Raw genomic sequence first — 16,091 nt, 5'->3', positions numbered from 1 at the left:
TGGTGATCTGGCTGTTGATCCAGGACTGATATTGGGACACTCTGGTGTAGACTCCTGGGGTATTAGGCTGGGCACAACCATTTCCAAAACTCACGATTCCCCCCAGGATCCAGCGGCTTCCCTGCTTGCTCACCAGCGGACCACCTGAATCCCCCTTTAAGAAGAGAAACATTTAGGAGAGAAATCTTTGCAGGAGATTAAAGATTAAATCTGACAGGAGTCCTTCCCTCCAGCACTTAACCCGGCACAGATCATGTTGTTTGTGATTGAGCCCACACCATAGTCACAGTTACACTCTCTGTTCCCCACGATTGGCACATTCACCTCCATTAGGTTTCCTGGGACAGGAAGGGAAACTAAAGAGAAACAAATACAGTAAATAAACAGCACATGTGATGAATTATGAGTGTTTGATAACTACACCAGTAGGTCTATGATTCTAAAGGACCATGTATTTGCCCATTAAAGGTACAATCAGGAGTTTAAAGTTAAACAAAGTCAAACCAAAGAACAGGTCCACTACAACTTCAAAATAAAGAACTGAAACCTGCTAACCCTCTTAAATTGACAGATCATAGACAGTGTTGCAATCTAAATTGTTAGGGAAATGTGTATGTGTGACGTAGTGAAACAGGTGTGTTCTGGGTAGTAAAAACAAAATATAGCGTGGGAATCAGTCTGAGTCTATGGTGCGAATGTAATAGTAACGCAGTCCACACTCGAGCCGAACGCTAGCAAGCAAAGTACCTTTTATGCCCGAGAATTTGTACCACTGTAAGTAATAAAACCTGAGTTCATTGCTGCAACCAACCGACGCCTCACCGTTTTGTGCTTCGGCTCTGTTAACCCGGACCACTAGACGCAAGTTACCTGCCACGAGCCAAGGGATTAGTTTGAGACCAGCTCACTCCCAACTACGGTTCAGAGCGTGGAGAGGACGAATAAAAGTAATGTTAGCATTGATCTTCTGATGGTGTTAAAGCTGTTTATGCTGTTTACATCACCTATTGAAGATTTCCATGAAATATGCTGTAAATATTTATGTTCCCAAGAAGATGAATCCTAATTTTTCAGCTGACCACTGAGTGTTTCCTTTAACCCCCTCTAATTTCTAAATTCATTATAAAATCTATCTGGGTGTAGCTACATGCACCAACAAAGACAATGAAGAAGAAGACGGATTGCAACCGAACATGGATGAAAACAATTTTAATTTTCTTTTTCAAAATCGGCTTTTGGAAATGTTTTTTTTTTAATTTATTTTTTATGAAGATAACACATTGACCTACAGGAGACACACAGTGTGATTTGGTGAGAAACTTAACTTTTAAACTTAACCAAGAAAACTCCAAGGGTGAACTTTAGTGACCTTCCCTCAAGCACCATCACCAGAACAAACTCTTTACTGCAGAGGCTCTTTGCAGCAATTTAACTTTTGTATCGTGGGGTGTTTAAAATATTGTGTGAGTAAACTCAGTTGTTGTCACCATTGTATTGAAAGAAATAAATGTAACCTAGCTGCTTTTTGACCCACCTCCGGATGCAATGTTGCCAAAGCCGGTCACCCAGGAGCTAACGCCGCTGAAGAAGGTGCTGCCTGGAGCTGCCAGGCAGACAGGAACAATGAAATCTGTGAACGTCACCGGTGAGGAGAGCTGCAGGAGGCAGATGTCGTTGTCATTAGCTATGGCGTTATAGTTAGGATTTACGATGACCTTTGTTACCGTCCGAGACACCCCATTGGGGTTGGGTCCCTGTAGACTCTGGAGACCCAGAGACACAGTCAGACTGGCTGGGATGCTAAAGACAAACAAAACAGTGCAAAGAAGTTAAGAGCAGAGCAGTTAAGCAAACACAAAAACCCCCGTCTAAGATAATCAGCCCCTTAGTGCTTACCTTGGGAAGCAGTGAGCAGCAGTCAGCACCCATTCACTGTTAATGAGGGATCCTCCACAGAAGTGTCTCCCAGATGTTTGCAGGCTGGCTTGCCAGGGCCAGTTACCCGGAGGGGCGTTCTGTCCTCCAACAATCCTGGTGTTGAGCGGAGTTATACCGCACACTGCAGAGAGACAGACAATAAGAACACAGTGAGCAATACTCCCCTCTCCCTGGATTACCACTGAGCACTGCTGGGATTATAAACTTTAACTGTTGGTTGAGGATTATGATCCTGGGATGCTCTCAGGTGTTTCTAATCCAACAGTCCTAAGTAACAGAGGAGAAACTATTCTTATTTCAGTTTAAGTCTACACATTTCATTGCTTTTACTGGGTTTGACAGCAAATACTAACAACCATGAAGATATAAACAAAACAACTAAAGTCCAACAACATGTTGACAGCCAGGTGAAAATAAAGAAGTGTGCATAAAACTGACTTACCATTTAGTTGTGACTGAGACTCTGAAAAATAGGAAACAAACACATAATCACATTTAAAACATATTTATATTTACTGATCCCTAATCTGATCTTTCGTAACCATAGAAATAAAAAAGTATAACCAAAGTCATTCAAACACAAATATTTTTTCTTTGTAATGAAGATGGTACTGTGATTATACAAGATAGAAGAGATAACATCTGATACTGTAACAGAGGCAAAATTTGATTAGATTTTTTTATGAATGTGAACTATATGGAAATTATTTATTTTTCTTTGACTAAAAACTGTCAGAGTACTTAAAGGAGCATAAACAGCAAAAAATTGCCGGTGCAACACGGATGTCTTCTACTTGATGATTTTATTTCTTAAGGTGCATAACAGTGACTAACGTTTCGATGTATAGTTACATCGAGTCACATAGAGTCCTTGGAGAGAATGGGCAATGGAGCCCTTAATAAGGATCATCAACAGGTGTGATTGTGCTCAAGAGGGGCTGTGACAATCTAAAGTTACACCCATCTCAACCAAGGTGTTACACTCAGTAATCAGTCGTTAAAGGGCAAATGCCCATAGCCAAGCCAAAAATGAATATATACAAACAAAAATATACAAATGTAAAAGATTTATACAAATGTAAAAGTTTTTTACAAAAATGTTCACAGGGCAATGGGGACTAAAAGTATATTTATCTAAATACTAGACAGTACACAGTATACAGTAACACACTTTGACATTAGAGAAAGCAAGTCAGATTAAATTCTTCATTTAAGCCTAGAGGTTCTAAAGAGCCAAGTGTATGTATCCAAAAGGCTTCCCTGCATAGGAGTTTGTTGATAATATCACCACCCCTGGATGGGGGTGTGATTTTCTCAATTCGATTCAGGGGAGCCATGATTGGCCTGCTTGTAATGCCTCGCCATGGCATAAGTTATGTTGTGGGTGCGAATAGCTGTCTTGTGTTCAGATATCCTTAATTTGAGCTGACGTTTAGTTTGACCTATATACGCCAGTCCACAAGGGCATTTTAGAAGGTACACTACATGTGTACTGTTACAATTAATAAATGAAGAGATAGAATATTTCTTGCCAGTGCGGGGATGTGAAAATTCCTTCGTATTGGTCGAATTCCAGCATTGCGCACAATTACCACATTTATAAGGCACAGTAAAATATATATATATATATATATACAATGAACTTTAATTTTATAAGGCACAGTAAAAAAATATATATATATATATATATATATATATATATATATATATATATATATATATATTTTACTGTGCCTTATAAAATTAAAGTATATATATATATATATATTTTACTGTGCCTTATAAAATTAAAGTTCATTGTGGGGTAAAAAAACAAACAGAAAAAAGCTCCAGTACAATCCCACCCAGTCTTAATTATCATTATTATAAATTAAATCTTGACTCGATACCATGAGACAAACATTAAGTATGCTGTTATTTCTTTCTGTTATTTCTGAGTGAGTGGTGTTGACATACAGTACAGTGCATGTCTTTCTCTTCCAACAGCCACATGTTTTACATACTGTCTTGTTTTCTCGTTTTAACAGATTAGCAGTGTTCCGTGCTGTCTGCTATCCAATCAAACTGGTTTGACTGACAGGGGACATTTTTCTCTCAAAGCATGTCTTTTTATTTGTGCAACTGCCACGTTGTGTTATGACAGGCAAGGGATGAATGTTTATTGACTGTGTCTGCACCGACAGACGTCTGATGATCACTGACTGACAGTTTACAACAGGACAATCCCAAAATGATGCTGTATGCTTATATTTCTACTGCAGTTACTTCTGCTCATCATACATTATTACCACTACTACTGTTATATGTCCAGTCTTTGATGATGCTTTAATAAAACAACCCAGCAGCAGAAGTTAAAGGGGCAGTCAACTCATTTTACACATGAAGTTCAGTTTACTCTATAAGACTTGCTGCCATGCAAAAAATAACTGTATAATATAAATTATAACCACACGACCACAAAACTCCCTGAACCAGTTCGAGATGCTGTAATCTGTCAAATCAACTAGGTTAAAAGTGCATACAGCAGACTTAAAAATCTCAGCTCTGTAACAACCTTAAAATGTATTAAAATCTATTGAAGGTGGAAGAGCATGCAATATACGTGTCACATCTGCTTCATCAAGATGGTCTGTCAGTCAACAGATAATTCACAGGCGTGATGTGGACTAAATTATACCCACATTACACACAGTAAATATAGAATTGAATTATTAAAATGCATGTGAATTTTAAATTGGACCTCAAAGAAAAGTAAAAAGACTACAAATTAATTTCTTTGGTTGTTTTGACCTCCTAGAAACATTATAGACAGATACGATAACTTTTGGACTTTAAAAGAGTTTTAGAGAATTTACTTGACCTGGACACTCCTTAATTTGATCACTTTCATATATTTGACATCTTTTGCACCTTAAATTCTTTTAATCTACCGTGTTTCTACTGATTTTATTTTATAAATGGTCCTATTTAGTTAAATAATAAAGCACCTTGTGCTTGCCTGTGTGTCAGAAATTTGCTGTATAAATAAACTTGCCATGCCTTTTATTCATGCACACTTTGAATCATTAACGTGCACTCAGTGTGACAGGATCACAGAGATGGAGGGTTTTTGATCCCCAAGTCCTTTTTATTTACTTCAAAAGTAGTGTTTTGAATACAGGACTTGCACTCGTTTTACGTCACTACTTGCTAACTTTTAACTTCATTACAATATTTGACTTCCTCCTCAGTGTGCTTCTCAAACATGATTGGTTAAGGTGTGTGCAGTGAGGAGGATCCTTACCGTGTGTCAGGAGAGTCAGCAGAGCCACCGCACCGATCACCTTGTAGAGAGCCATAACTGTAAGTACATGCCATCAGATCTACTCCGGCATTAAATAATCTTCTTGTGCCCTCCCCCTTCCCCTCTCTCTCTATACCTCCACACAGTAACACAAACATTGTTACCTGTCAAAACACTCGCCCAACCCCTCACCACAAACCACCTGTTTAACCGCATATCAAACATGTCCTCTCTAGACTACAGTAACTACATTCACACTAGTACTCTTCTTATTATGTATTTTTATTTAATGCCATGTTATCGTTATAGTCTACCTGTACATTCACAGGAAAATGGTTTTTTTTACATTTATTTCGCATATATAGTAACTAAAAACATAAAAAATAAATGTATAAAATACAATGAATTGTTACAAATGAAATGTTCTGACTTGTGAGCTGTTATAAAAATCAGTGTTGTGAGACATTTCTCCTCTAAACTTTATTTAATATAAGGGTGTGCAAAAAAAATGTATTCAAATTTGAATCGAGATTCAAGCTCTACCCATTCGAAATCGATTCATAGAATTCAAAAAATCGATTCAAATTTTATTTCTCTCGTTTTGACACTATTGTCCTGAAATGACATTAGCTCACCATTCCCATAGATGGCGCTGCATCAAATTCACACTGATGCCTGGGCACTCTTGTCATAATAAGAAGAAGAACGAGTGCAGCGGAAGTAGTTTAGTCGGCGCAAACAGTGGCAAACCCAAGGGGGTAAGCGAGCGTCCACAAAGCGTAGCTCCTATGGAGCCATTTTGTTGCTATGAAGCCATCACCCGCCGTTAGCATCCGATTGACTGCCATAACTTTACATCTGAAGCGTTTAAAGACTCTATTTGTCCATTGTTTAAAACATGACAATGTAAAAGGCTCAATTACCTTGTACCTCACGTTATGGCTCCGTAGTAGACGTTTTTGTAAAAACAAAGATTGTGTCATAACCATGCAACTTACATTAGCTGTTTAAGTTTAATTACTAATGTTAACTAGCATTTTAGTTAGCAATAATTAGCCTGTATCTATGTTATTTCCTTACATATACCTACGCTCTCCATCTCGGCAAGATTTGGAATGAAAAGTTCTCTTGGCACAGCTAGCAGAAGACTTACAACTTTCAGACAGGTTGCTCACGTCACATCTACGAGGCTGCGCAGTAACGCTCAGAGATCACCGGAAAAGTGCTTCTAATATACTTCACTGGTCTCTGTAGAAAACAACGGCGTCACTTTGTCCACTTCCTTAACTGTCTATGGACAAACCTCACAGAAAGAATTATTCAACCTGCTCCATCCTCATTGAAGGCGAGAGTTTGGACACATTTCGGCTTTTATAACCTCGAAGGGGAAGACAGAACTTGATAGGAATCATGCTATATGCAGGCTTTGCAAAGCGAAACTTAAGTATTTTGGAAACACCACAAACTTGAGAACTCACATGGTACGCCATCACCCAGAGATTAACATTAAAGAAGTGGACGAACAACAACCTAAAGTACCTCCTCCTAACATGCCAGTCAACCAACGCACTCTCTTTCAATGCTCTAAACTTCTACTGTTGCGTCAGAGAGAGTGGTCTCAACTGCCGGAGACATCGTTACTGCACAGCGGAGCATGCTCACTCCAAAACACATAGACCAGCTTCTGTTTCTGCAAAAGAATGTACAGATTCCAGCCAGTGGTGGACTATGAACTGGTTACATACACGCGCACACACACACACACACACACACACACACACACACACACACACACACCTAAATGTGTATCCATTATGTGATTCTGACACGTCACAAAAAGTTCTGTTGAATGGACTGTAGTTGCCACAGTTCTAAAAAGAAAGGGCCTAATTTTAGGAAGTTCAACATGCCCAGTCGAGTTCACATTTCAACAGTCAACCTGGTAGCTAAAGTACTCCCTGAACCACATTTAGCAGTATTTTTTGTTTGATCTGAGTGCAGCACTTTAAAGCTAAATGTAAAAGCTCTTTTTATTTAACAATTTTATACTTGAATTAAATGTATTTGAAAGCTGGCCAAAGCTTGGCACTTTTGCAGTTTTTAATACAAAAGTTTTTATTTTTGTATGAATACATATAAAGTAATATCAAACTACATTTAATTTGTTGTGTTTCTTTTCTTTTAAATTGTATGTCTACTGCAATCACATGGGAAAAGTAACTACAAATACATACTGTGAATTGTTTTTTGAATCAAGAATCGTTTTTGAATCGAAAATTGATATTTAATCAAATCGTGAGCCTAAAAGTCGGAATCGAATCGTGACATTTTCTGAATCGTACACCCTTAATTTCATATTTATATATTTCACATTTTACAAAAATAATCAAAGATTGGTTTCTTCTTCTTCTTCTTCTTCTTCTTCTTCTTCTTCTTCTTCTTCTTCTCTTCCATTAATCATCGAACGACCCCTCAGATTTGTCTGGTGACCCTTTGGCTAATGTATGTTAAAGATATTTGTTGCGGTGCCACTGAGTTTAAAAACGCGAAAGGCGGAGGTATGTCCCTCTTTGGCTAATGTATGTTAAAGATGGAGGTGCAACATTGCGGCCATCATTTGAGCGAGTCACTCGTATGTATTTTTAATGATTCTGAATGGCAGATTCTACGCTTACGAGAATACTTTGATTAGTTGGAGGAAGTAATTACACATGAATGAGTACATATTTGTGAAAGAACAAAGGGTACTTTGCTAAGAATCGACTAAAAAAATTACACAATGGAGCTTTAAATGAAAAACCTAAATTGGCAAACTACAGTTGTAGTTTCATCAAAATTGTAATTAAGTGCAGTACTTGAGTAAATGTACTTTTTCACACCACTGGTTATTACTTTATAATTGTGCAGTGCTTTGCTTTTAAATCAACCAGTGAGACACACATGATGCTGACGGTGATGGAATGTCTTTCTGACTGATGATTTGTAAAACAGACAGAAGGAATGTGAGTTTACATATTATTCTGTAATGATTGAGATCAAACCTGTAAAAACACAGCCCGGTTTGGTCCTTTTAAATGTCAAACCAACTCATTATAGTATTTAAGAAACTACACTGTTTAGGCATGCCTGTAGTTTTCATTATTTCACAATTAAAACACCATGATAGAAGACGTACAGATATAAAGGTTAGTGTATGTGCAGGGGAGGAAAGCTTACAGAAAGTCCTCTCTAATGTGACAAAATCAATCAGTGTAAACACAACAAGAAGACATAAGGGAATAACAAGAGCAGAGAAATCATTATGACAAAAAACAATAACCAAAATGATAAAGAGAAATAAGGAAAATAAACAGTAAAATCAAAAGTGTAACATGTCCTTACAGGAAGAATTTTATTGTAAATCAAAGAGCAGCCCCACCCTCCACTAGACTTAACAAAAACCACAGGATTGAAATACTCCCACACTGATTCACAGGTCTTTGAACACAACGACTAAATCTGAATCTGAATGTTCTTTATGTTCAACGATCAGCTCACATTTTACACACATCACTGATGTAAACACACTTCTAAAGAATTCATATTTGAAGTCTTAATACAATAAGTACATGGCTACATGTGCATTGAATGTTTATTGGCTGCAGGAATAATTCCTCTGGTTCATTCCTCACAGACAGTGATTGAAAGGAATGTCATGACAGCTCATTAGTTTGTTTACATGGCATCTGTCATTCAAGTCTGACCAAACCACTGGCAATCATTCCTCATGAAGCAGATAAGCTTTCAGTTTGAGTCTTAATAAATAATACTTCAGGGTGTTTTTTTATATTTAAGATAATTACTAGATTTGAAAGAAAATGTTCAGGGGATTTAAAGGTTTGTAAACAACAGTGATGAAATATAAAGTAAAACTTGGAGAAAAGCTCAAACCTAAAAAAAAAACGACAGACAGAACCTGACTTTCAACCCTGCACACAGAAGTTATTTCTGTTTTAGTTCCTGAAGGTGACGCAGCTGATTCACCGTTGACTTCCATCTATCAACACTGACTTTCTGCAAACTGATCAAACTGCACCAGGTTTTAGAGAGGAAATGAGCCATATGTGGTTTCAGGTACAGGTTGTCATTGTTTGGGAACAAAAGGGAATCAGCAGAAACTGTCAACATCATAAAGGTCAACGTCATGGATTACTGTGCTCTCTGGGCGTGTTTCTCAAGTGAGCGCTTTTAAAAGCCTCTTTTTCAAAGCTCTGACAAGACCCAGAAGTGTCTAAAAATAGTGAATATGTCAGGCTGAGTCACAGGGACAGGACAGGAAGCATCAAAAGTAAAAAGCCCACTGTGACTCTTTTCATTTCTAACTGATTGGACTGTACTGGGACTGGAATGTTCTTGTATTTGTATCCATCCTGAGGCTTTTACGTAATCACCTTTTCACGGAGCTGCTTGCAGTGAATCCCAACCAGGTGTATTTGAGTGTAGCATAACTAACAAAAAGAACATATCAGTCATGATGATGAATATATCCACATATTGAGTCAGCTGTAACACTTGAACACTTGTTGTAATTGAGTCAAGTAATGGATAATTGCATGAAATAGTTTAAGTTATTGGTTGCCAGAGGGATTCTGCCTTCGCAGGGATTCTGCTCTTTCCCCAGTTCCCATTAACTCTCTGCCTCCCCCGAACTCTCTCGCCCTCCTTGGGCCGTGTTTTGTTCCCTGGACACTTTTTACTTTTTGATCCTCTTGACTATTCCCCTTTGGTCCCTCTCCGCCTTCCCTGGGTTGACTTTTTGTTTTGTTCGGAACGTCTGGGATCCATCCCTTGGAGAGGGGGTACTGTGATGGTCATGGACATTTCTGTTGCCTGTTGTTATGTTGTATCCTGTTTTGTATATTGTTCTCTGGCAGTGTGTGTGTGTATTTCTGTTTCCTGTTTTATTTTGATAGTCTGGTTTTCTGTCTTGTCTCGTCTAGTTTTACTTCCTGTTTTTTCCCGCCTTTGTTGATTACCCTGTCTCTCCTAATGTGTTTCACCTGCTGTGTCACTTGCCCCTTGTTACCTCATTATCCAGTGTATTTAGTCCTTGTGTTTCCTTTGTCTCTTGTCAGATCGTTTTGTGTCCGTTTGCGTCTTTGCCTGTTAGTAGTGTGTGTTTGTGTCTCCCACTGTCAGCTCTCCTCAGTTTCTGTGCTCCCTGGATTCCCTTTGTTCACAAGTTCCTGGTTTTGTGTACTTCATTGTTTTTTTGGATTCCCTTTCCTTCGTGTTGGAATTGTTTTTTGCCTGCTGCAGCTCACAGGACTCCCTTGGTTTGTTTTTGTGTTTGACCAATAAATCCTCCACTTCAACCTTCTCCCGCCTGCCTGCCTCTCCGCGTTTGGGTCCTATTATTCCCTACCACCGTAACGCACATCATCTTTTCAAGAGCAAACTGGATCTGCCAGTTAAACATTCACACATGCCGTGCTCAACAATCCAAGTATGAAGCCTAAATAATTGATGATAATAATGGTTTTAATTAGGGCCCGAGCACAAAAGTGCAAGGCCCCAACGGTGCCTTGTACTGAAAGTGTGAAGGAACCTATTGTTTTTTGTCAGGTTATTATTATTTTTCAGAGTCCTTCCTCGCATTTTTGAGGGGGTTAGCATGCACGAAAACTCCAAAAAATTTGCACGCGTCACAACTGGTGAAAATTGCAAAGTTCTATAGTGATTTGTATTGGCCGTTGCCAGGGGGTTCCATAGCGCCCCTTAACGTGTGCCTTAAATTGACAAAAGTAATAAGTTAAAATACCAACTTTTGAGGGAACATAGGTCTCATCTTGAACTCCATGAATGAAATGACTCCAAAAATTTCCAAAATCTTGGTTTTCATGCAAAAATCTTCATTTTACAACACTTGTTTTTAAAATGCACGAAAACTCTAAAAATGTTGCAACCATGTGCAGAATATTAAACTCTTTCATCTGAATACACATTTAGGCTTGGGAGTGGTATGGTTGCTCTATAGCACCCCCTAATTGGTTTTAGCCCTTGGGCACATTTTTGACGGCCTCAATATATACGAAAACTCACAAAAATTGGCGTTATAATTGGCCTTAACTTGGACATAGTTGCTCCGATCTTCACCAGATTTAATACACATATTGCTCAAATCATTGCGGATCCCATTTACCTTCATTAGCTCTGCCCAACCGGAAAACGGACATTTTTAATTATACATTTTCCAGGTGTTTTATATTCTTTCAAACTCGTCCTAGGCCGTGATTTCAATCTTCTTGAATCTTTGCCAGTAGTATATGATGACCCTCATGGCGAAAAGTTATCGTGAGTCCGATCAGCACAAAAACTTGCATATAGACTTGGAGGACCCTCTTAACAAAAAGTTATCAAACGATTTTTGAGAGCTAAAACAATGTGCAAGTTATAGAGGACCAACTTCCTGTAGGTGGGTGGTGAAACAGGAACAGTTGTATCTTGAAAACGGCTATTCCGATGGACACAAAACTTAAAACAGTTGTTCCTCATGTGCCAATGAGGCTGTGTGCCAAATATGGTGTCAATCGGCTTTTAGATGGTGCCATTTTCATTTTTGTAATTAATTAGCAAATTTGCTTTATACAAAACCTACTTTTTTTAACTCCTCCTAGAGCGTGAGTCCCATCTGCACAAAAATTTACACGTAGACTCGGTGGACCCTCATGACAAAAGGTTATAAAAAGAATTTAGATAGCTAACACAATGCGGAAGTTACAGAGGACCAACTTCCTGTAGGGGGCTTTCGAAACAGGAAGTTGCATATCTTACCAAGATTTATTCCGATTGACACAAACATGACACAGTTGTTCAGCATAGGGGCTTGAGCATCCATGCCAAATTTAGAGTGAATCGGCCATTAGGTGACGCTGTTAGAATTTTGGTTATTAATTATTCACATTGCGATGTATGGGAAACATACTCTGTCTAACTCCTCCAGGGCCGTGAGTCCAACCTGCACAAAAACTTGGATAAAGACTCGGTGGACCCTTGTGACTAAAAGTTATCAAAAGAATTTTGATAGCTAATGAAATGCTTAAGTTATGGAGGACCAACTTCCTGTAGGTGGCTGTTAAAACATGAACGGTTGTATCTTGGCAAAAGTTATTCCGATTTACATTAAACTTAGAATGTGTGGTCTACATGCGATGTTGCGTCTGCCAGTACTCCCCGATGTAAGAAGCGAGGGCCTGTCATTACTGCTTGCAGCTTAAATTGTTATTCTTCTCCTGTCAGAATTCCCAGAGATGTGAGCCTTGTTGAAGGTGTCTTCTTAGAAAGAAACAATGCAGGTAAGAGAACATGTTTCTACAAATATGTACCCAGCTCTACTCTGTTACATGTAGTTATATATTTGGTATGTCCTGCTCCTCAGGTGTTGCCTATTTGGGAGCTTTCCATTCCTCTCCCAGCAGTGCTGATGATTACTCTGAGTCTCTACATGATCCGATCCTGCCTCAAGGTTGGTGGGACAGGCACGCCCACTGCTCTCTACAGAGCAAGGAGGCCTTACTCCTCGCTACAGTTTGTAAAATGTAAAATAGATCAAATGTGCTGTTTACTGGAACTTGCACTAAACATAGTAGCACGGATGTAGAGGAATATAATTAAGAAAGTAAACCTTGACCTATCAACACTAAACTCAAGTCACCATGCGGAGAATGTGACAACTTTGTGGCTCCCCCCGGTGTTAGAAACCAAGACAAACCATGCATACCTAGGACAAATCTATTCATTTTTTTTAATTCAATTTTCTGGGCTTGCACTACCATAGGAAAGTTGTCTGAGGTTATTCATGTTTTTTCAAAAACTAAATGTTATTCTATCACAATCATTATACAAATTCTATAATCATATAACATGGTACACCAAGTCTAACATTTTGTAAATTTCTACAAACTCAGTGATGACTGAAGGGAACAGTTATTTCTGTGTAATAAGCAATCATATTTTGTTCCCTCTTAAAAACAGTATTTTACATTATGCCAGTGTGAAAACACTTTTCCACAATGTACCTGAAATAGAGCAGATTTTCTTCTTTAAATATATTTAAAAAAAAACGTTTTCACTTACCTATTCATGTATAAATTACAGAGAAAGTTGTTGTGAAGCATTTGGCGTCATCTTTTTTTGACCATCTTCAATTCCTCCAGTTTGCATATAAAAGATTGAGAATGATGGAACCTTGAACTAGTTAATACAGTAGCTGAAAATGTTTTAATTATTATGATTGGATTTTATTTGGATTAAACGAAAATACTAATGTGTGGTTTATTAGTTAGGTTTATGTTCCACTATATTCCTGCTTGTCAACACACACAAGTAAAAAGTATAGAAACGTCAGCGTGGAGAGTGATGCAAATTTTTGTCTGTTTTCTCTTCAAAAGGACCGTTGTTCTTCAGAGTGTTGTGACTGCTGTCCAAACATTTCCATATGTGACCAGTGCTTCAGATTTGCGGAAATGTGTGACTGTCGCCTGCCAACCGTGCACTCATGTCGGGCCATTTCGTGCCGTTTCGTGCCCTTCTCCTTCTGTAAGTAGCCTTCAAACACTCCACACCATTACTGAGATAAGTGCACAATCAAGAGCCCTTTTCTCAACCATCAATATGTTGTTAAATCACTGTGATATTGAGCTATATAAATAAAATTGACTTGACTTGACTAGTGATGGGACAACCAACTCTTTTTTACGCGAGTCGGTTCAACCGGATGATCATTGGTTGGCCTACCGAGTTAATAGATTCGGTCACCGGTTTGCGTGCCCTTGGCAGCGGCCGGGGGGGAAGTGATCGCGCGTTTACTTCCCCCGCCCGAACCAAGACACCGTGGAAGACTCGAGCGGTTGCGGTTACATTCGGTCTCGACATACTATTTACACACTCATACTGACCAACACTAGACTCACGCACTGGCCACGGTTACATTCGGTAGCCTGGTGCGCGGTCTCCTTGTGACAGTCTAACTACCATGTATAAACATTCACTTCTAACATTTAACTTAACATAACTACCAAGATAACATGACGTGTATTTGTATGTGATGTACTTCCCCATCGATAATCTGTGAATTGCCATGAACACAATCATCTGAGATGCACCAGAAACAAGGCTTGGTTAATAACTCTAACTTGACGAGTACCAAGACACCACTTGATTACATTAGACTTGAGCGTGCCGGCCGGTTGCACGGTTACATTCAATCTCGTTCAGTAGCCTGGTGCACGGCCTAGGTAGCTCATTTCCTGATTGATTCTACCACCACCACTCCAGTGGAGGCGCTAATGAGCTAGATTACTACACACACAGTAGCAGAAGAATACCAGCTACACACAACGGCACGAATGAGGTAAAAGAAAAAAACAGGAGTGAGTCGGTTCATTAACATATGGCACTCGATTCTCCCGGTTCAGTGACACGAGTCGGGTTAATTCATCAACACTAGACGTGACTAGTTTTCAAAAGCATCAAAGTCAGATATTGGTTTAATTTAATTTAAAGTCTGCGAGGAAAATCCTTTTAGAATAGAAAAGAACTTACTTGCCTGCCAGGACAGGACATTTTTCTTTGTCCCAATGACATGCAAAGAAGACTTGAAATCAATGTATATACATTTGAAAATCTATCCTTTTCTCTCCATTTTGGTCTTTTCATCCGCACTAAACCAGTGGTTTCTACCTAAAATGGGTCTGCAAAAACACTTATGCTTCAGTCAGTTATTCAAAAATGTATGTCCTATGTCTTTTCCTAAAAAAAATTTCCTTGACCTTGATAGAAAGCGTCATGAGGTGAAGGAAAGATATGAAAGACAATTCATTAGGTCTTAGGGAAAGACAACACGGTGCTCAGAGAAGCCAACTGCACTTAGACTCGGCTACGTAATTATGCAATGGCGGATGTTATTGACGTGGGTCTGTTGGGTGAAACTATGATGTTCAGAAAATGGACTACTAAAAGCATCTGGGATACTTTGCCCTGTGTGTTGGAATTGAAATAAAATAAGGAATATAGGCTACCAGTCACAAAAGTAAAAGGAAATGGTTGCTGAGAATGTTGCTCACACTTACCCTCCTGTCCACTCACACTTATCCCCATGAATCCTAATTAGTATGATCGTATGAAAATAATTCTTAAATGTACGCAATAAACATATATTATATTTGTTTTTGTGAAAGGCCAAATGGTGCGGAATTGTGGGACGGCATTATCTCCTTTCCTTTGGTAAAGTATGGTTGAGTGTACCCTATGCTAAAGGAGATGAGAAAAGCGTTTTAGCATTTAGAGATAGATCGATATAAATATAATGGTACAGTAGCTCTCTGAGGTAGATGATGGACAAGCTGATCAGAGTTATTGTGTTCCTCAGGCCTCCAAAATATGCTTCTGTAGGTTTCATTTCATTGCATGTGTTAAAGCCTTCCCTGACATTAAGTTAGTTTGAATCTGTCTGCAAAGTAATTGCTATGGTTTTGGTGTTGTCTTAGTTTGGTAGTCTGTTTTCTGTGTTGTATTTTGCTCAGTTTCCTGTTTTATTTTGAAGTCTCTGGTTTTCTGTCTTGTCTTGTCCAATTTACTTCCTGTCTTGTGTTTCCCTCCTTTTTTGATTGCTCTGCCCAGCCTAATGTGTTTCACATGTTTCCCAGCCCTTGTGTCACCTGTCTTGTGTTATCTCATTACCCTCTGTATTTAGTCTTTGTGTTCCCCTCGTCCAGTGTCAGATCATTTTGTGTGTTTGCGTATGCCTGTCGTGTTTCCCAGTGTTTGTTCATGTCTGGTTTTTTGCTCCCTGGATTTCTTTTGTTTCATTTTTGGTATTGGTTTTTTGCCT

At 38.8% G+C, this 16,091-nt stretch overlaps 1 protein-coding gene across 1 annotated transcript in view; it reads right to left on the bottom strand.

The window, feature by feature from the left end:
- Positions 1-6,380, bottom strand: part of LOC114569456 (transmembrane protease serine 9) — a gene marked incomplete at its 5' end in the record, with an annotated part of 58,685 nt that extends 52,305 nt beyond the window's left edge. Inside the window, 2 exons of the mRNA XM_028599272.1 lie at positions 5,222-5,261; positions 6,375-6,380. Coding sequence (XP_028455073.1) covers positions 5,222-5,261; positions 6,375-6,380 — 46 coding nt within the window. The remainder of the gene's footprint in view (positions 1-5,221; positions 5,262-6,374) is intronic.
- Between the last annotated feature and the right edge of the window lie 9,711 nt (positions 6,381-16,091).

Source organism: Perca flavescens, chromosome 15, assembly GCF_004354835.1.
Source record: "Perca flavescens isolate YP-PL-M2 chromosome 15, PFLA_1.0, whole genome shotgun sequence".
Classification (NCBI taxonomy): domain Eukaryota; kingdom Metazoa; phylum Chordata; class Actinopteri; order Perciformes; family Percidae; genus Perca; species Perca flavescens.
This window is presented reverse-complemented; position numbering and strand designations above follow the sequence as displayed.